Raw genomic sequence first — 20,943 nt, 5'->3', positions numbered from 1 at the left:
GGTGTTCTTATTGTATGCTCATATTGTCTTCTTAACCTCATTTTATTCTTACTTTATTAAATAAATCAACAACAAAGACAATATTGGAATAACTCTGTTAACTATTTTTGATTTTCTCCTACTGGTACTATGAGTAGTGACTTTTGTCTTCCTAATCTCTGAGTCTTTGCAATAAATGCACATTGTGCTGTGCTGTTGTAATTAATCGCAGCCTATAGTCAGAGTATTGAATAGATCACTATGTGCCGACAGCTAAACACACTTATGTAACATTTTTAACACCTGTGGCTGTAAACGTTGTGAAATGTGATCTCACACATATAGCCACAAACAACCCCAACGTCAATCATTGAAAATCTTATCTACAATATAAGCTCTTTTATCAAGTGAAAAATGAAATACATGAAAGAAAATCAAACAAGACAAGTGTTTTGCTTTGCATAGGTTCATTCTTTCTATATGAATTTATTTCTTTCACTTGTTTTGGTCTTGTGCAATTAGCAAAATACTTTTGCTCTTTTACAAATGATAATAGGCACAAACAAACGGTACAGTACATACACACCTTCTGAAATGTATCCAGAGGCATACACAGAAATATTTAATAATACATGTCAATGCAGTAAAATACAATACAGAATTAAAATGAAAACAATTTCTTTATCATGGACGTAAACTAAGATATTACTGAGGAAAATAAAAACGTTGCTACAATAATGCAACTTCATAAAATATCTGTCAAGTAATAAAGCTATGAAAAGTGTGGTTATATTTCTGCTCCAGCATGCAGCTCATACTTTCACGAAACACTCTTTAATGATCAATTCCCTGATTTTTTTTTTCTTTTTTTTTTTTCCTAAGTCGCCAACAACATCTACAAGTTCAGAAATGTCCTCCAAGTTCACAGCTGGTTCTCAGAAACTCAACAGTGATCTCAGGGGAGTTTTAGAGGTACTACCGGTGCTGTGACCAAATCAGAAGTGAACCTTTGAAACAATCATTATGCAACACAAAGACTACACTGTGTGACATCTATTTCTTGCTCAGTGTTTTGTTTCCCACGGTAACTTGAATGTTAATCAGTGTTACTTCCTCCCGAACTGAAAAACATAACTTGGCACCCTGAAAGACTTTTTTTTTTTTTTTTTTTTTTTTTGCTGTTCATCTCACTTGCCCGTGCCTGTCTGCCTGTTTGTCCATCTGTCCTTCTACCCACTCACGAGCGCCTCGCTTGTCCACCTCCAGTCCCGTCGCGGCACCAATTAATCTACCAAAACACATGAACAGACCTGTTAGTTTTGTCTACAGGATTTCTCAAATGCAGCTCACGACCCACAGTTGAAGAGAAATTCCGGTACAGCACAATCAAAACCTTTCAGGACATTTTTGTAAAATGTGTTCACCTCTGCTGAAATAGAAACATCCTACATGTGTAAAAATGATATGTTTCGTTATCACTGCAGGTGAATAGGAAGCTAGTGTGGTTAGCTGGCAGCTTGGAAGCAAATAAAATATAGTTAAGTATAAAAACTATTAATTTGGAAAGATTTAAAAGGCATGCACTACTTTCCCTATACATTTTTTTTTTCATTTAAATTTTCATCATTTCCTGAATCTCTACTAAGAGTTGAAGGGTGTAAAGTTAGCAGGACCCATAGACAGAAAGGCCACAATGATGAGAGCAAGACCCAAGTGTGAAAATACCGGAATTTCTCGTTAATGCAACGCAATATAATTTGGTAATGTCCACAGTACTTATTGTGCTCGATATAAAGGTAGTTATATGATTTGGAGCCACAGAACCTGAGTGTTTAAAATGACTCGTGGAGTTGGCATGAATGAAAATCAGAAATATAGGAAGGAAGACTGCTGTTCTATTATTATTTTTGTGGTCGTACGAGGTTTGTCCTCGACAACCTAAAATTGGCTCATTCACAGTGTTTCCTGGTTTAGCATGAAAGAGATGATAAAGAAGTGATAAATTATTAACAGTACTTAAACACAACATACATTTAATCTCTGCTGAAGACTTTAATCTGACAGGATTCAGTTCAGACTTGTTGAAAGTAATCGAAAAATGTTACAGAACTGACCGCTTTAGGTGGCTGCCATGACTTTTAAGTCAAAACTGACAAAACTGAGACACATATTATACGGTCCAGTGTGTAGGATTTAGTGGCAAACTGAATATCCCTCACTTCACCCTCTCCTAGCTAGTAGGAGAACCCAAAGTCGGTGTGAAAAAAACATGAAAGGCCCTTTCTAGAGTTTGTTTGGTTTGTCCATTCTGGGCTTCTGTAGGAACATGGAAGACTCCATGGAAGAAGACCCACTCCTGTAGATATGAAAGGCTCATTCTTAGGTAACTAAATCACAATGATTCTTATTTTCAGGTGCTTAAGCACAAATGAAACACACACTTATGACTAGTATATTGTATATTTAGCCATTAGGTTCCCCTAAATCTAACACACTGGACCTTTAAATTGTCACTACTAATATGAAGAGGTGCATGTCTGAATCAGACCCCTGTAATGAACTGGTGACTTGTCCAGGGTGTACCTTGCCACTTGCCCAATGTCACCTGGGATTGGCTTCAGCCCCTCGCAACCCTGATAAGAATAAACGGTTACAGAAATGGATGGATGGATGGATGGATGGATAGATGGATGGATGGATGGATGGATGGATGTATGTATGTCAGAAACTGGCTTTAGTGACTTCTTGTTTCACAAGTGCTATGTCCATAGTTACTGCAGACTAATATTTTATACACTTAAATTAATAGTAGTAGACCAAATATTTGAAACACCTCTTAGTTTAAAACAATACAGTACAGTAAGTGCAACCTCTAAAATAATGTCTGAAACAGAACATTGGGACCTTCATAAAGAGAGGTATCACTGCAGTACTGCTGTATCAGACTGCACTAGTTTTAGCTGGTTAATAAATTTGACACTGTGTTAGCTATTTGTAACGTGGATTATGTTCAGACAACTTTGTCCTCGGTTAAGTCCAAAGACTCTGCTGGTATTTGATTGTAAAACCAGTGTTGGTCATCTTTTCTGAGAGTCAGTTAGCTTGCACTCTCTGTCTTCCTGTTTACATGAATGCTTTGTCAATGCCCGTTGTACGAAAGCTAGCTATAGATGACATTAGCACTTCTGGATGCTCACAGGAGGGAACTCATTCTCGTCGTCCAGACACACAGGTCCAGCAGCGAACTCGTGTTCTGGGATGACTTCGCCTTTCTTTGCCCCGCCATCTTCAGAGTAACCTGAGTAGAAACAGGTGACAGATCATTAGAGCCTGATCTATGCTTAACAAAGTCAAACCTTGAGTTCTGGATATACTGTAGCTTGTATGTTTATGGAGTTCCATCAGATCTGCTCAGATTGAACAGCATGCAAGGCCCAAGCATGCTCAAATCTAACCAAACCCAACATGCATGAAACAAATAAGACCCAATCTAAAAAGGTCCTGGGGACATTCGGACATGGTTCAAACAGAACTGAGGATAGTTAGACCCAATAGGAACAAGTATCCGGTCTTGATTTAGAAACATTTAGCAAACCCCTAACTTTATTGACGGATGACAGTGGTAGCTCACTGCTTCTGTCTCCATGAAAAACTGTTGTTCTCTACAAACATTACACTTACACACTTTAGATGAAGCTATCCGGTCATAAAAAGTGGAATAAAAAGCCCAAACTCAAAGCCTGTTGAACACTTCAGTTTAGATGGGGAAGCTATTTTAAGTGTAAAGAAAGCGGACATCCTGAATGAGCTGATCTGAGGGTGAAGACAAACCCTTCCTGCTACACACAGATGGAGGAAATGTCTGCGTCTACTAACCGGTAAGAGTTGCAGTGATGGGGCCAGAGGCTGGTAAGGCAGCGGTCGCAGCATAGGAAGGACAAGCCTGTACTGGCCCTGTGACCTTTGACCCCTCTAACTCTGTACCTTCGCCTTGGTCATCATCAACACCAAAAAGCCTAAAAGAAGGAAGAGAGAGAAGAAAGTTTAACTTGACCTTCAACTTGTTTTTCATGTGGAGATAAAATACAGGAAGTGTGCTGGTTTCAGTAGCTTCCACAGGGTCTGAAGTGGATTAGCTTTTGGATTCATGGTGCACAGGCAAAATATTATCCCCTTTCCACCTGGTACTAACATGCAACCAGTATCTGAATACACTATGTGGATGATGAGAGCTGCTTACAGGCCTTGGATTTATGTCTGGCTAAGGCTGTGGCTGGTTAGTGGGTGCTATTAATCAAAGGGTTGGTAGGTCCAGCTCGTCCTGTTCACATGTTGAAGTATCCTCAGCAACACACAGAACCCAAAATTGCCATACTTTCTGACTTTAAGGTTAAGTTCATGTCAACATCCAATTTGTAATTAACTGATTTCTTTGAAAGACATAACTTGGTGTCACTATAACGCGGTTCACCTTTTGCGGTCTCGCTGTTTCGCAGATTTTTTGTGTGTAATTTTGCATGCTTTTTTTACAGCGTACTGTACAGTATGAACGCGCATAGTGTTCTGCGTCCTGATTGGCTAAGGCAGTACTGTACAACATGCGTTGGATGTTCGGACAAAAACACCTGTACCAAGGCCTTCAGAGGAAAAAGCTGTTACAAAAACACCTGTACCAAGGCCTTCAGAGGAAAAAGCTGTTACAGGGGAGCGGCGCCAGGACAAAGAGGCACCGTCAGAAGAACTGTTAAATACGGTTTCATTTACTAATACAGTATTGCACTTATTTTTGTTAAATCTGTGAAAGTTTGAACTTTGAGAGTGTTTAAATAAGAGAGAAATGTGAGAAAATGTTAATGCCTGTCTGAGAAAAGTGTATAAAAGTGTGTGGTTAGGGGTTTTATGGCCTTAAAACATGTATAATAATTGTAAAAAATAAAGCTGATTACTTTGCAGATTTCGTCTATTGCGATACGATACGATAAACGAGGGGCCACTGTACATACAACACACAGTGTTTTTCAGTAACAAGTAATCTAATTGATTACTCTTCCCATCATTAAAACGCCATTATAGTTACTGACAAAAAATGCGGTGCGTTGATTGAAGGCAGCTGTTTTTCATCAGACCAACTAGATCTCTAAGCCGAGCGACAAAGATTTTTCTTGTTCCTCCTTCCTTGGTGAGGGCGGGGGCACAAGACAATTGCATAAATGATGATGATTGGCTGAGGTTGAGTAAAATTCCATGATAAGCCAATCAGAGGTGGAGTTGGGCAGGTGTTGCTTACACAAATTGCCGGGCACACAAAGACGACACAGGACATTCATGTGAGTCAATGAGAAACAGGAATGGCAAGCCCGAATAGTCCAAAAGTAGCCTTCTTTAAATGGAAGTATTGATGGTAATGATAAATGGTAAGACCAGAGAAAGTCTCTCTAAACTTAATGTAGTTCTGTTTGGGTGAGTCTTGGATTGTAAATGTATCATGAATATGAGTTGAATCAGTCACAATCCTACCTGTGTTTTTGCGCCAACATGCACTCGCCTCCATCCTGTGGATCCACGTTGTAGATGAACAGCTGGCCGTCAGCTGTGGCCACCAGCAGCCGCGGAAGCTTCTGGATCCTGAAAGAATCAGATTGAGCATTGATTTCAGTTTTTGCTATGTTCAATCTAGCACAGCTCAGCTGTGAGACTCTCAAACATGTAACATAATAGGACAGAGGAGCTCACGTAGCCAGGGTGCAGACGTTCCTCTGGCCGGATGTGAGGAGGTGAACAGTGGCGAAGGCCCGATCCTGGCTCATCATGCCGGATACCTGAGCAGGGAAGTAGCTGCTGGCTGCTGAGAACATCTTCCCCACGTAGGATGTCCAGGTGGCAGCCTCGTCCCCTCCGCTGCAAACAGAGTAACAAGCTTCCTTTAGAACAAGTTCATCCTACAACTTGATTTATACTTTGGTTCATGCCACATGGTTAAATTAACATTTGTGTGTGTGTGTACCTTGGTCCCATTTGCTCCATTTTAAAGATATGTACTGTCTCTGTGTTGCTGGATGCACAGAGAAACTGGCCATCCGGACTGAATGATAAAGAGCTTATATTGACATACCTGCAGACAGACAGACAGACAGACACAAAAAACAAGCAAGGACACTTGAGGAATCAATCATTTAAAGCACATAATTAGCAGGCTACAAGCTGATACTTCTGACCTCATTAGTCACCGGGGTGTAGTAAAGCCTGCAGGCGCTGGTGTGTGTATAAATGTATTTAATATCATTGTTTACGTTATTTAATAAGGTTTAAGGTCTATTTCATTTAGAGAATGCAGATTTCTATGTGTTTGGACTCTGACCTCTTCATGCCCCGTCGAAACTCAAACAGGCGCAGGCCCTCAGGAATGGAAAACACTCGGATGACGGTACCCTGTAGAGACAGAAGCCAGTGAGGTGTTCACTTTACAGCGTGTTTCCTTGACGTGCGAAAAATAGATATGTAAATATTTCTGTTAGAAACTTGGCGGTGTACAGCAGCTGTTCTTTGCTTATGAAGATCTTCAGTGTCTTTCTTCAGTGTTTTTAATAATCTTCCATGAGTAAGAATCTAAAGCCCTGCTGCCTTTGAGCCTCTTGTTTCCAACAATACAAAAGCTTTGAAATAACTAACAAACAATGTACAGATTATTCTGCCCAGAAATTGAAAATGTTGAATTAATCCATCTTTTAGTTTTTGAAATTTTCCTTACAAATACAAATAAATGTAATGATGGCACTGGTGGAAAAGTCACCAAAATCACAAGAATTCATCCTATGGTGACCTCGAAGATTCAAAGCAAACTGAATGGACTTTCAAACTCCCTTGCCATGAATGAAAGTGCAGATTAAAGACAACCTATGCCCTGATGGTAGGGTAAAAAAAGATGGTTAGAAAGTTGTTATTATTTCCTGGCGACCTTGAACATCCATAACAGGACTTAAGTGGACAGATGGAGGGATAGAGTTTCATAGAGGCTCACTTTTGTCTCATATTTGGTTACTAATCGGTCTTTCTTACCTTCTCTGAGGCACTGGCAAGTTTGGTGGCCGAGGCGTTGAAGGTGAGAGCTGCCAGAGGACTGTCATGGGCCGGGATCATTGTCAATGTGCTCTGAAATAATCAAGAAGATGACAAAGAAGAAAGAGTGTTATTCCATGCTGATAAACTGTTCATGTCACTAAGTATGACTAAGTCTGAAATGTGAACCACAGCACACCTATCCACCTCCCACTGGTCCATCTCAGATGAGCTGAAGGCAGCATTTCTAGATGTTGCTGACATCTGACTTTGTCTTTGCATGGTAGAGTCTTAACTTGCATTTACAGATGAACCATTACAGATCATGGGCATTTAATGTTGGTTTTCAGCCTTGCCCCTTACTTGCAGAGATTTCTTCTGATTATCTGAATCTTTTAATGATATTATGGATTATAGATGGTGAAATCCATAAATTCTTTGCAACTGTGCATTGAGAAATGTTGTTTTTAAACAGTTGGACTATTTGCCCATGCAGTGATGAACCTTGCCTCATCCTTGCTCTTTAGCTGAGCCTTTCGATGCCCTTTGATACGATCACCTGTTACCAGTGAAGCTACTTACCTGAGGAATGTTCCAAACAGGTTTTAAGGTTGTTTTAAGCATACAGCAACGTTCACAATCTTTTGTTAATCCTGTCCCAACTGTGTACCAACATTACATTTGTAAGAAGGAAAGAATAAGGGGGAAAGAAATAATACCTGTTTTGATCCTGATGGCCCAAACCTGCTCTGCTGTATGAAGCAACATAGTGTGTGTGTGTGTGTGTGTGTGTGTGTGTGTGTGTGTGTGTGTGTGGTGTTTTCTGCCTGGGTTCACATTAACAGCCAGCGTGTGGCAGAGATCAGCTGACATCTTTCCAGGTAAAAAGAAACCCGAGTTCATCTGAATCTGAGCAAAATTAAAAACATGACATGGTTTCACCTGAAAGTGAAGGAACAACTAGAGCTGGTTTCTGTGAGAAAACAACACACACTGGACCAAAGTGAGAAACTTTACACTTGAGTGCACAAAGAGAAGATTGTTATCACATGTCCTACCTTACAGTATCACAGCAACTCACCGTCAGATTATTACATTTTCTGACCTTATGTCCAAAGAACTCCCTCTGAGAGCACTCGGCGATACTCTACCTGGTGTGTGCAGCTCACTAATCCTGAAATCTCGAACACTGTATAAAACGGCACCATTCCCACCAAAAAAGTCACCATGTGTTCCTGAAGTCAGTTTCAAGTCAAGTCAAGTGTGAGACCTTCACTTTAAAGCAACATTTCATACAAATTGGTATTTTTAGGATCTAATGACCCCATTTGTAATATCACTGTTGTAAATATATCAACAGTACACATGTATTTGTTATAATTGTGTCTTCTTGATGATCGCCTGTGGTACAAACACTAACAATACTCCAGTGCTCTGAGCTCACAGTCTGGGCAGTCTGTTAACAGCAGCTACAGTTTGTAGCAGTTTACTTCACTGTCCATCAGGAAACTCTCTAAATCACAGAGAGTTGAGGTGAAGCAGCCAGATCAGGAAAAAACAGGAAACAATTTCTCCATAAAATATGATCCAGTGTCACCAAAATCAGTGAAATAGTTGGTGGTGTGTGACTTACAGTAAGTGTTGTAAAGCATTACATACAAAGTTACATAGCGTGAGAACAAGTCAGTGTAGCATCAACTTGATTTAAAATCTGTTATTTTAATGGTATAAAAGTAACACAATGTTGTTTTAAATGTTAAAAGAGTTTTGACCCACTGTGCTTGATATTCAAAAGAAGGAGTCTAATATAACCAACTTATCCACACTTTAAATAACTAGATCTCAAAAACAGCTTCATTTTTCAACAGCGTACTTGATTATGTGTATTAATGTAAAATAAAACTAGATGTAAAACAACATGTAAATCCAATATGTACTCAAGCTAAATATAAAGTATATGTTTGATGACATGGTTGACTTTTTTTTCTCCCTTCAAATGATGTGATGTCTCATTTTAAAGTCATTTTTCTAGCCAATGTAGACATAATACTGTCAAAGTAATTACAACACTCTGTTGTTATTATGTGGAAAATTGTGATGTGTACCATCCTAACAATTCTGAAAATATTAGCACTGTGTGTGAGTGAGAAAATATAGTGATAAAAAGATTTATTAGAAGGTAATTTAACAAGATACATTGCACACAATACATAAAAAGTTTATAGATATAACGAGATAAAGTTATACGTTGTTATAAGAGTGTTTGTATTAGAGAAGGGTACGTTCAAGACACTGATATAGACTCATTTTTACCACCAAAAATATTAGAAAGAGTGTATGGTAGTTACCAACTAACAAGTGAGGAATGTATCCGAAACATAGTTAGTGACTCGGAATAGAGGACTATGTAGATAATAGAGAAGTGACTCAGAGATACTAAATTCATGAAAAAAAAAAAAAAAAAAAAAAAAAAAAAAAAACACCAGTAAAAATTCTACTTGTCATAGTCATGAAGTAATAATATATTACATAATTGAGAGGACACAAAAAGAGTTGACAAAAAGAGTTGATAACTGTTAACATGTTAACTGTAAAATAAAATAAATCAGCTGACTCCATTTTAAATCACAAAGATGTCAGATCAATGCTGGATAATATTCCACGTTTTCTTACCAAATTGTTGGCATCGTACACTATGATCTCCCCAATGGTGGCACTACCGGGGTACGCTAGGTAGGAGTTGGAATGGTTGACAGACAAAGCACAAAGACCTGTGAGAGGAGAGAAAGGACAGAATCAGCTTCAACCTGAATAGAGGTTCATGTGAGTACAGTCAACCATCGCTCAACTCATCTGGACCAATTTTCATGAGTATATACCAATGGCCGTCAACCATGAGCCGGGTTCTGCTCAAGGTTTCTGTCTCTTTAAAAAAGTTTTTCCTTGCCACTGTCGACAAAGCGCTTGCTCATGGTGGGAATTACTATTATTACTATTGATATGCTACTGTTGACTGGTATATGGCACAAGAAGAAGATGGTACTCATTCTATACCAGCACACCACTCCACACCCTCTCCGCCTTGTACTGTACAGATACTGATATTTATCTCTGCTGATTACTTCAACAGCAGGCTGTGTCAAATCGGTAGTGCATGTTATGTAAAGCTACTCAGTGAGGGCAGCTGTCATTGATTTGATAAACGTGATACATATTAGGCCTGAATGTCTAGCAAAACATCAAGAGCAACAAGCACAAGTTTTTGGCCACTGGCAGCAGAACAAACTGTGAGCTCTGGCACATTATTGCCTTGTGTTAATTTGTTGTTGTTTTAATAAACTGATAGTAAACAGCTGCTTATTTAGTCATCCATCAGGTACAGAACAACATGTTCATCAGAGTCATGTTTATGTCTATCTGACGGACATCCGTCACTATTCACTCTGTTTTAGCTCTGGTTTTGGGCTCCACCAACTCTTGACTTCTGAGACTAGCTAGTATATGCCAACTGTGTCTCTCTGTTGCTTGCTGCTAAACAGGTCATGTAGAGTGGGTTGTAAGAACGGCTGCCTGCTGGGGCCAAACTATGTTATACATACAGGGACTGATGTGATTCACCATTGACATAAAAATATTGACTATAGCTGCTTTAAAGGACCAGTGTGTTGGATTTAGCGTCACAAGCAGCGAGGTTGGAAATTGCAACGAGTGAATCGCCTCACCCTCTACTTCCTATAGCGTGAAGGAAAATCTGCAGTGAAGCTCACAAAAAAATAGAAAGGTCCTATAGAGCTAGTTTTTAGTTTGTCTGTTCCGGCTACTGTAGAAACATGTCAGACTCTGTGGCACATGTAAATATCAGCGTTTTATTCTAAGGTAACAAAAACACAACGATTTTTATTTTCAAGTGGTACACTAATGAAAACATACAGATTAATATATTTCATTTCTACAATATTCTGTAGATCTGACACACTGGGCCTTTAACACTACCTACTGTATGAGCCAATGGTCAGTTCCCATCTCTTGATATTAATGTTTTACCTGAGGGGTTGGATGGAGTGTTGAGAAGAGTCTTGAGCAGCTTCATGTCTTTGATGTTGTGAATATAAATGGACTCTTCAAGGCACACCACGAGTCTCTGCAAGACACAGATCACAAAAACATCTCATGCTGCTCACAGCGACATGAAACAGTATTGCTCACTTTATGAGAACGTGCCGAGATCACATTTCTGTCAACAGTCTGCCTGTTGTGCTGTGACAGTAAACGTACAGGTCCTCTCAGTAACAAAGCACATAGACTCCACCTTCAACACTCTGATTTGACTAACCTGATGCAGTGTAACCTATACATTTGGATATTTTTAATCCAAAATTATGGAATACCTATTTTTAGGTTTCTAGGTTACTGACTCAGTGGTGCCCCTCTGATGGTGAGGGTTCCAACTTCACTATTTTCACCACCGTCCTGAAGTAACAGCTGCCCGTGCTAATTACAAAATGGCCTGTTTTACCTTAATAAAATCATTGTGATAACTGAAAGCAATGTGCGCAACAAATATTATATAATGATTTTAAATCAGGTCACATTTTTAAAAACACATTAACATCTTATTTTATATTTGTAAACATTCTGTGGTACTTTTTGCTGGCACGTTCTCGGTAATAACACCAGAAAGTGCAAAATCCCACCACCACTTCCCAGCAGGTACACTATTTTCAGATGTCACTGTTCTCTCCTCGCTGTGTGCGTGACAGCAGTGTCACAGTTACATTTTTAGGAGCTTAAACACATTTCTCCAGGATGAATGTGAGCAAACATGCATGAGTTTCATTCAGAAATGCTGTCGTAGCTTCTTTAATACCTGTAACACTCCCTTTTCTTTTGAAAGAAAGTTTTTTTTAAAGTGGGGTTTTATGAGGGGACTTATCCATAGTCAGTGTATTATCAATGTTTAATCTACTGCTATAAACAGGTTAAGCAACAAAATATATTTTAGCCTCCTTTAGGTGGCTAAAATATATTTTGTGGCCGCCCCCACGCATAGCAGGACTATGGATCTGTACCTGATACAACCCCACTTTAAAGAACCCAAACTATCCCTTTAAACATGTGTAGGCATCATCCATGGAGATCAGGTAGGTGTCTGCTGATATAAACATACTTTTGCATGTGCGGTAGATTGTATCTAGAATGCAAATGGTGATGAGGGACGGTGAAACAAGATGATTCAGCAACACAGGACAAGGCTCAGTGTGTGAATTACTTTCTAAATGTGATAAATCGGATGGATTCACTGTAATACTCTAGTGAAATGGAGTAGCTCACCTGTCTATTAAGCTTGACGGCCAGGATCTTGTCGGGGTAGCTATAGTTGCAGATCTCCGTGCCCTTCTTGAAGTGATAGATGTTCATACGTTGAGGCATGGCGGTGCTCACCACGACTACCAGACTGCTAGAGAAGAGGCGCTCCACGATGTAGACATCTGGAGTCTCTGCTGGGTGAGAACAGGGAGCAGACAGACAGGCAGAGACGGAGACAATCACCCAAAAAGCAGATATCAACCTACCACAAACCTTGAAAAGCTTAGTATAGTCGCACGCAATAAAAATCATAGAAATGGGGATAATGACTTTTGAACGCTTTCTTTGTGTACGAACAGAAGTGACAGAAATAGTTAGGATGTGAATCAGGGACCCTAGAAGTCAATGCATTGCACATGAAACTGTTCTGGAGTTGAAATGATGGAGAGCAGCTCTGACACGCTGTTCTGGTGATGACTGTTAATAACAGACGGTGGTACAACTTATCCATTTTTTCAGGACATTAAAATCTTTCAGAATACGTAGACCGGCACCAACGAACACCCTCACTTGTGTTGCTTTCACACAGCAAATACCAGACATCCAATGAGTGTGACTGCTGTTTAGACTGTGGCCTGGGTAACTTACCACCTTAGCTTTTTTTCTTTCTTTTGGCTCGAGTCTGCCGATACTTCATTACATGGACAGATTACGAGACAATAGGTCACTTGACACAGCCATGTAAAAGTCCCCCACACCCCTTCTACATCGCCCAGAAAGAGACAAAACCAGCAGAGACAGTCTGCCAGTGAACTGCAGATGAACTTCAGTATGTTATTCATATGAAGGACTCCACCTCTGCAGACATTTGAAAAAAGACAGATCTTTTGTATTTGTCATTTACTGCTGAGCTTTAAGCCTCAACCATGTTTATTCACCTAATATACTTGAAATTTACTTTAAACTGTTTACTGGTTTTTATTTTTAGGTCTTGGTTTCTGTGCACTGATTCATAAATGTTTTTTTTTATCCCATGTGTTTATTTTTTATATGGCCAAAATCTATTTTTGCATTTATTTATTTTTGTTAAACTTTCGGCTGCATGTTTGCATGAAAGGTGCTATATAAATATACAAGGTTTAAGTTTATGAAGAGAGGCTGACTCGTGTCAAAAGCTTCTTGCAGCACATGCAGCACACATACACATTACAGGAAACCAGAGAAAGCCAGAGATGAAGCTTCTGTTCTTTTACAGCTGCTCTGTTCTGATTTAAGATGCTACTTATTGTGACAAAGTGGGCGAGAACGTGCCATTTTGTCCCAGTTTTTCCACTAAAAGTGTGTTGTGTTCTGTACAACCAGGCTTGTTAGTTATTCTTTTAACCACAGTTCCATCATTAATCATAAAAGTGCAGATGCAGACTTTAACCAGACATATTACACTAATATGTCTGGTTAAATTTCACATATATCAACTGCTTTGGTTAAACGTAAAACAGAGTGTAATGCACACTTGAGTCAGCAAATCCTGTCACACAATGAGAATGAGGGGCAGCGTGCGCTGTTTTGGGTGGGAGCCAGGCAAAAAGGAGATGTATAGTTAATATAATTTTCATATTATAAGTTGAGTTTTGATCATTTCTACCGAGTGAATTAATTAATAATTTGTCTGTACAGGTTTATGTAGTTTATTGTTTGACTGAACTAGAATTGGTTGAAAGTGTTAAATGTTTTAACATGTTTAAGAATCCATCCATTCATTTTCAATAATCACTTTTCCTCCTCAGGGTCATGGAGGGCTGGAGCCTATCCTATGTGTCGGATTCCAGTAGACAGCTCAGAAAACTCTTTTAGATTATTTGACCAGTTCAGGTTAAATTCAACACAAAATATATCAAATCAAATAAATCGCATTATATCGAGAGCCTGACATCAGCATCATCAATACATCAGCATGGACAATGATATCGACAGATTTTAGCTTCACACAGATTTAGTGCTATAGGTGTGTCTTCCTAACATGTCACGTTGATATGAACCAGAATACGTCCTACAGAACACCGACCTGGACCTGACACTGCAGACTAGAGACCAAATATGTCCATTCTAGGGAAACTCTTCTTCATTGCCATGGGAGGCTGCTGCCAAAAAGCCATGAGCACTGTGTAATTAGAGCAAGCCAGCCTTGTCTGAGCATCCAGTCACGAGAAACCCTAAAACGACCCAGCGGGCGCTCTGATGTAGAGAGGCGGACTTCTCCGCGGTCTCATTGCTCAGATAATCACTGCTTCTGTTTACATGCACAGAGAATTCCCTTCCTCACCCAGTTATTCATGTAGTGTGGCTGCGGGTCAACACACATACATCATAATTATGTTAAGCTGATGAAGTCATACTCAGATTTAGCAGAAACTTGGTTAAGGTTTGGCTGAACTGGTGGCTGTAGATAGAGTTGAAACCAGAAGTTTACATACACTATATAAAAAGACACATATGCTTTTTTTTTTTCTCACTGTCTGACATCTGGAAATTGCACCCAAGGATGAACCAGACTTGTGCAAGTCCACATCTCTCTTCCTGATATCTTGGCTGATTTCTTTTGACTTTCCAATGAGGTTACACAAAGAAGCAGTGTGTTTCAGGTGTGCCTTAAAATACATCCACAGGTGTGTCTCTAAGTAACTCAAATGTTGTCACCTTAAACCTATCAGAAGCTTCCAAAGACATGACATCGTCACCTGGTCCTTCCCAAAGTGTTTAAAGGCATAGTAATCTTAGTGTCTGACTTTAAAGAAAGTAATAAAAAATTGTCTAAAAAAATATTCTGGCATTTAGCAAATAGATACATTTTGGTAATCCTAATGGACCTAAAACAGCAAAAAGGGTTTGTCTGATTTCGTGTCAGACAGTGAGAAAAAAAAAAAAGCATGTGTCTTTTTATATAGTGTATGTAAACTTCTGGTTTCAACTGTATGTTTCTATCTACAAGAATGTTCGCCACATGAAATGACAAGATTATTAAAATAACTTCAGTAACTCTTCTGTAACCCTACTATATTACTGCATTTCACTGCTGCCTCCTACCCAATATAGGATTTGTTTCTTCACCAGTGAATCTTTAGTCATGCTTCTGGCCCGGCTCTGATAATGGGAATGTCCAGAGGATTTAGTGGCACCTAGCGGTCTTGTTGACTGCAACCCGGTGGGCATAGTTCTGTAAATATTACAAATTGTGTGCCTGAGTGCAGTATATTGAGGGTTCACACAGACACAGAGATTTTATTAAGCTTTCTTCTTATAAAATAAGACTTAATAATAAGGCTGTAGTGTGAACACTCATGTATTCTGCATCAAAATAAAAGATGATCCACAGTTGTCTTTTCATTCACTCTGGTCTATTTCTCTCTAAAGATGCATTAAGAGGTGTGACATGAAGACACACTGACTGACAGGTACTTCATTCAGTGAACCGTATATATGTATATTATGTGTATAATTATTATGTAGTCTGACAGCTGTTGGAATGAAGGATCTGTGGTAGCACTTAATCACTGAGGGGGAATAAACAGTTAACTCGTAACAAGAGAAAGACTCAAACTGGAGAAGAATGTAGGTTTCATGGAAACGAGATGAACCTTAATCAGAGTATGAACAATACACAGATTATGCACTGTGGGTAAATGTAACCAGTGTTTGGCTCTCTTTCACAAACTCAGCCTTCCTTTTAGGGAAACCTAAGGAGACATGACGTGGCATCGCACTTGAACTTGCCCACAGCGGACGTGTCAGTCTGGGACAGATGAACTAATACAAGAGTTCGGTTTACACGAAAGCAGACTATTTTTTATCCTGTTTGTCAAATTAAAGTCAATGATCCAGTAGGAACAAGTGGATGATTCTGGAGTCTCTGCTGTCATCATAAAACAGATGAGCAGGCAAATGAGACAGGTGACATGATAAGGTCAGCGTTACAGTGTTTGCTTTGAATGTACTGTGTCATATGATTAGCCAGTGTCTTTAGTTTAACTTTTACACTGGAATGTAATTCTTAACTACATGTGGATGGATGTTTAGCCTGCACTGTTGCACTGTTGCAAAGTGCAGTCAAAGCTTCATACTGACCACTCTCATGGATACAGTCCAGTTTTTCCACCATGGTCAGAGAAAACAGCTTGTAGTTGGTCTTTGTTCCCAAAGCCAGTGACCTGCAACACACACACATAAATATACGTACCATTAGTTCAACTGGAAAGCATCTTTAAAGCTTGAATCTGTCTCAGCCTTTCAATTATATTCTTAGCATGGAAGGAATGAGTGTTTATTTTGTGGCACTCCAACTGGAAATACAGGGAAAATATGACATGAGATGATGTAAAATCATCTGGGATGCAGTCACTTCCACATCATCACAGTCCTCCCTGGTTCTTCCTTTAGGGAGCCGCCTAGTGGTGAGCTTTATCATCTAGAAGAGGTTTGCTCTGCTGGGATCAGCTCAACAATAATTATGAACTTGGTCCACTTTTATCCTCATCTAACAGTCCTGCTTTGCTCAAGGAGATGCAGTACTTCAGTGATAACCAAATGACATACAATGAGTTTGGAGTTTTGGTCATGTGATAATAGGTAAGATATGTCTAAGGAAGACCATGGGACAGGGTTGAAAGCACGAACAGTTAGCAGATAGATCTGAAATTAAAAGGGACACTCAAGTTCTTTTTACTCATCCCAAGGAGTACCCATAGACAGAAAGAATATCTGTGACATCACCCACAGGTTTCTAAAGTGCCATTGTGAAGCTCAGGCTCTGGCTAATACCATCTTGGCAGATCTTCCTCTGCAAAGATGAGGATCAGGAACGGAGCTGAGATGGGCTGAATGAAACCCCGGTGCTCAAACAGGTCACCTGTAACAGCACCCACTTGTTAATCAAGTACAGCTGTAATGAATGGGGAAATTAGCTATAGAGACCAAAACAGGTTTTTGTACCAGGCTGTAAACATGTTTATTTCTGCTGTAAAGTTGGACATTTAAACATGGGGACTTATGGAGACTAACTCGTTCTGGAGCCAGCCCCAAGTGGATGTTTGAGGAACTGCAGTTTTCGGCACTTCTGCATTGGCTTCACTTCACAGCCACAGAGGTTGCTGCTTGGGAGTACCACTCAGCGGGTAGAGTTTAATGAAAGATACTAACAAGTTGTATTATGGGAAATATAGGATTACAGTGTTTTTGGATATAAGCGACTGAAAGTTGGGACATCACCACTGCTGCACAGATGATGACCATTTTCTTTTTGATCTGTCTCCATTAACTTTGTGAAAATGCTAAATATAACTGCTGAAGTACCTTTAAGGTTTCTTTTCTTTGTTAAATTATTGTTTACTTTCAAGCACAACTATAGTGCTGTGACAGGACCCTTCATAAAACAGAAGCTCTCTCCTTCCTGGACTACAACCTGTTCACAGTGCTGTTTTATAAATGATAAGACAATGAAAGCAGAAGTTTCTCAATTTTCATTTGTATGCAAGGTTTCCAAACATCTTACGTTGTTGAAGTGAATTGTGGGATACACCGCTGGAAGCCGAGGCTGGATTACCAACTGGGCAAGATGGGCTCATGTATTTGGGTGGTTCACCGTGTGACAACTGGTTTGGTTTGTGGTAATATCATTTTGTTTGGGAACGGAGTAATATGCACTCCATATGTCTACTTGTCCTGCTTTATTTCTTGATTTTGAAGCTCTATTTTGCAAATAATAACCGTGTCAAAAATCTAGTTTTAAACAAGAACATTTCTGCCTCAAACAAGTTAACTCAGCCATGCATTTTACTGCTTTGCTGGAGGGAAAAATAAAGTTGAACACCCTTGCTTCATATGTTTTAGAAGCATATTTCACTTTGTTTGGCAGTCATTTGTTGGGAAACCCCCGACTCGAAACCAATCCAAGAGAAGACAAAGGCAATAATTTGTCTGAACACTTGAGAAAACCAGAATAACTTATCATCACAGCGAGACGTTTGTTTGCCCGTCGCAGCCCTCAGGACCACTCATAAATGTTCATTTGATGTCTTGTCAAACAAGCTAACCAACTTTCTGTTGCTTCCCGTCTCATACCTGCCCGTAATAATCCGCCCGCTGAATGTGTGGACTCAGTCCAGACAGACTTAAAGGTTAAATCAGTTAATTTTTACAGCCATCATTTTTTCTTTTTAGAGCCACCTGTGCTTTCAATCCCTGCAATCAGGTGTGTACATTCCTGTCCTGTCTCGTCCTGTTTGAAAGGAGGATGAAACTGCAGAGAAAATACAGCATACAGTAATTTCACTGCTGTTGCAGAAAAAAATGACAGTGTTCTCTCTGATCTCCTCCCTGTTTTGTAAAATAAACAGGAGTTTATTGCAATTTTGGAAGAGAAAATGAGACACTGTACAGATGCAACAGGTAATCATACGCTGGAGACAACACAACAAGTGTCCTGCTGTCTGAAACTGTCACTGCCACATGGGCTGGTGTGTAGCACACCCCCAGATAGATACATCCCCCAATCCTTTCTTTCACAACATAGATTGCTCTTATCTTTACATTACTCAGCACTTTAAAGTGTTAGAGGCAGGTCTGTGTGACATCCTGTTTGTTGTGCAATGAGTAGACCTTACCAAAAACAAGTTTCTGTATTTTTGTAAGTTTATAATATTTATATAAGCCAGTGGCTTTAATGTAGCTTGTTTGAATCCTGAACGAGATCAGCACTTTGGCATGGTGTTGCTCACGGTGTAATGATCTATGCAATATGAGTTACTCCCAGGGATTAAAGCTGGCAGACACTACCCTTGAGCAAGGCACTGAAAACCTGTTGTGTACTGGCTTGGTTTATTTCATGAACCAGCTTCTACGTGTGAATCTGGCTCACAGCCTGTGCTGCAAAATGGAGACACAAAGAAGTGAATGAAAGAGAGGGAGCGCGGGTATCAAGAAAACCGGTGAATAAACCAGATAAAAATGCATTTTCTGATAACACAAATGAACACACACACCCTCACTAACCCTGATTAGATTTGAATAGGGCCTTCCAGCCAGGCCAAGATATCCAAACCTTAGGATCAATGTTTAAATAACAATAATAATAATACATTTCCCATAATGCAACTCCATGTTTGTAGTCCCCAAAGCCAAAATAACCTGGATGACATCAATGGAACATCAGCAGGGTAGTTTCAACTCAAGTCTGAAGCCCTTCTCCTGCTGCAGAAGATATTATACAGCTGTTTTTACAGACTGGATGGTGGCCTGCTCTCTGTGATTGATGGTTTTGGTATTAATTACTTAATGGGTGCTCCTTTAATTGGATGGATGTAAGGCGGGGTGTGTCTGGGAAAGCGCTGACTCAATTAATTTGGCACAGCAGACTTCTGTTTACACTCTGCTCTCGTTTAAATGACTAACTGCATATTTCCATGGTGCATTTGTCTAATTTCAGGGAGAAATCAAGCAGGACGAGTCTCTCTTGGACTCGTCCGCTCATTATCTGCCCGCTTGCTTACGTGGAGTCTTGGTTGAAAGAGGCGCAGCCAAAACGGATCCCCGGTCCGTCCGGTCCGCCAGGCCCGCCAGCACCCTCTCCGATCTCCATCCCGATTCCCAGCGACCTCCTTCCCCCCCTCCGCCCTGGATTGGAGGCCTGGGATCGGCTGCACCTCTTCGCTCGATGTCGGCGGAAGACGGCTCCAATTTGGGAGAAATGTGAACCGAGTTTTTGTGAAAGTAAGCTCTCGAGGAAGAGCCGGCGGGTTTTTTCTCCGCTACAGATGAGTCCAAATTCAGCCTGAGTGCGGTTGTTTTGGAGGTCGGTTCCCGGGAGCCTGGACGAGAAGAAGAGGGGAAAAGAAGCAAAACAAGAACAGCTGACAGAGCTACGTCGCTTGTTCGCCTCTTCTGATTGGTTCGCAGTCAAACAATGTTGTCACTGGTTCCTATTTTGATTGGTCGGGCGTGCAATAGTGTGTTTTTTCATTGGCTGCCGAGGTGGAGTGGGCTTTGTTTGTGTACGTCCATTCATGTGATGTTGATAAATCCCCAGAGAACAAAATACATGAGAAAAATACAAAATACAACTAAACCCTAGTCAAAAAATGTGAATTTCACGAATTAGTAGTAAATCTCTCCGACAATATCTGTTTTTTTCAAGTCATACCACAGACTCCAGACATGTTTCATAACTTTGTTTGAATAAATGTCAACATTTGCAGTTAGATCAGTGGTTACTAGACATTTTGTACCGAAATGGACAGTGGAGGGAGCTGTAGAGAAGCATAATGCAGGACGTTTGATCAACTTTAATTAACACACCTGATGGCTAATTGTCTACTATGCCCAGCTAAATTAAATGAATCAATTAAATCTATATGCTTCATTATCCTGTGTTGAAGAAGTCACTGGGTCCCAGAGCCTTATAGAGTTATGCTCACAAGAATCCAGAGGGGGGCAGTAGCGACAGATGTGAACATGAAGTTATATTCCCTGAACCTTATAATTCCAAAATACTGCAGTTAGACATTTCAACTATGATCCTCAACCCAATCCATCGAGATGAACTTGTACACA

At 40.0% G+C, this 20,943-nt stretch overlaps 1 protein-coding gene across 2 annotated transcripts; it reads right to left on the bottom strand.

The window, feature by feature from the left end:
* Positions 1–429: 429 nt before the first annotated feature.
* wipi1 (WD repeat domain, phosphoinositide interacting 1) lies at positions 430–20,267 on the bottom strand. Of its 2 annotated transcripts, none has more exons than XM_019268245.2 (13): positions 19,884–20,267; positions 16,465–16,547; positions 12,367–12,536; positions 11,080–11,176; positions 9,709–9,806; positions 7,036–7,128; positions 6,338–6,408; positions 5,984–6,091; positions 5,713–5,877; positions 5,497–5,604; positions 3,856–3,995; positions 3,177–3,277; positions 430–1,267 (listed from the first exon to the last, which is right to left on the bottom strand). In XM_019268245.2, the coding sequence occupies exons 1-13, from the start codon at positions 19,970–19,972 to the stop codon at positions 1,217–1,219; spliced, it is 1,374 nt and encodes a 457-aa protein (XP_019123790.2). In that variant the 5' UTR covers positions 19,973–20,267; the 3' UTR covers positions 430–1,216. The 2 variants fall into 2 exon arrangements, with proteins under 2 accessions (XP_019123790.2, XP_019123791.2); XM_019268246.2 differs by having other exon boundaries at positions 12,367–12,533.
* Positions 20,268–20,943: the final 676 nt, after the last annotated feature.

Source organism: Larimichthys crocea, chromosome XII (assembly GCF_000972845.2).
Source record: "Larimichthys crocea isolate SSNF chromosome XII, L_crocea_2.0, whole genome shotgun sequence".
Lineage (NCBI taxonomy): Eukaryota > Metazoa > Chordata > Actinopteri > Sciaenidae > Larimichthys > Larimichthys crocea.
This window is presented reverse-complemented; position numbering and strand designations above follow the sequence as displayed.

Bases quoted from the DNA above. Each gene is read 5' to 3' on its own strand.
- wipi1 (XM_019268245.2), bottom strand. From the start codon at position 19,972: ATGGAGATCGGAGAGGGTGCTGGCGGGCCTGGCGGACCGGACGGACCG. The intron at 12,537-16,464 runs GTCAGTATGAAG...GTTCTCACCCAG, and splicing joins GGACTGTATCCATGAGAGTG to CAGAGACTCCAGATGTCTAC. The intron at 3,278-3,855 runs GTTAGTAGACGC...GTTTCTACTCAG, and splicing joins CATCACTGCAACTCTTACCG to GTTACTCTGAAGATGGCGGG.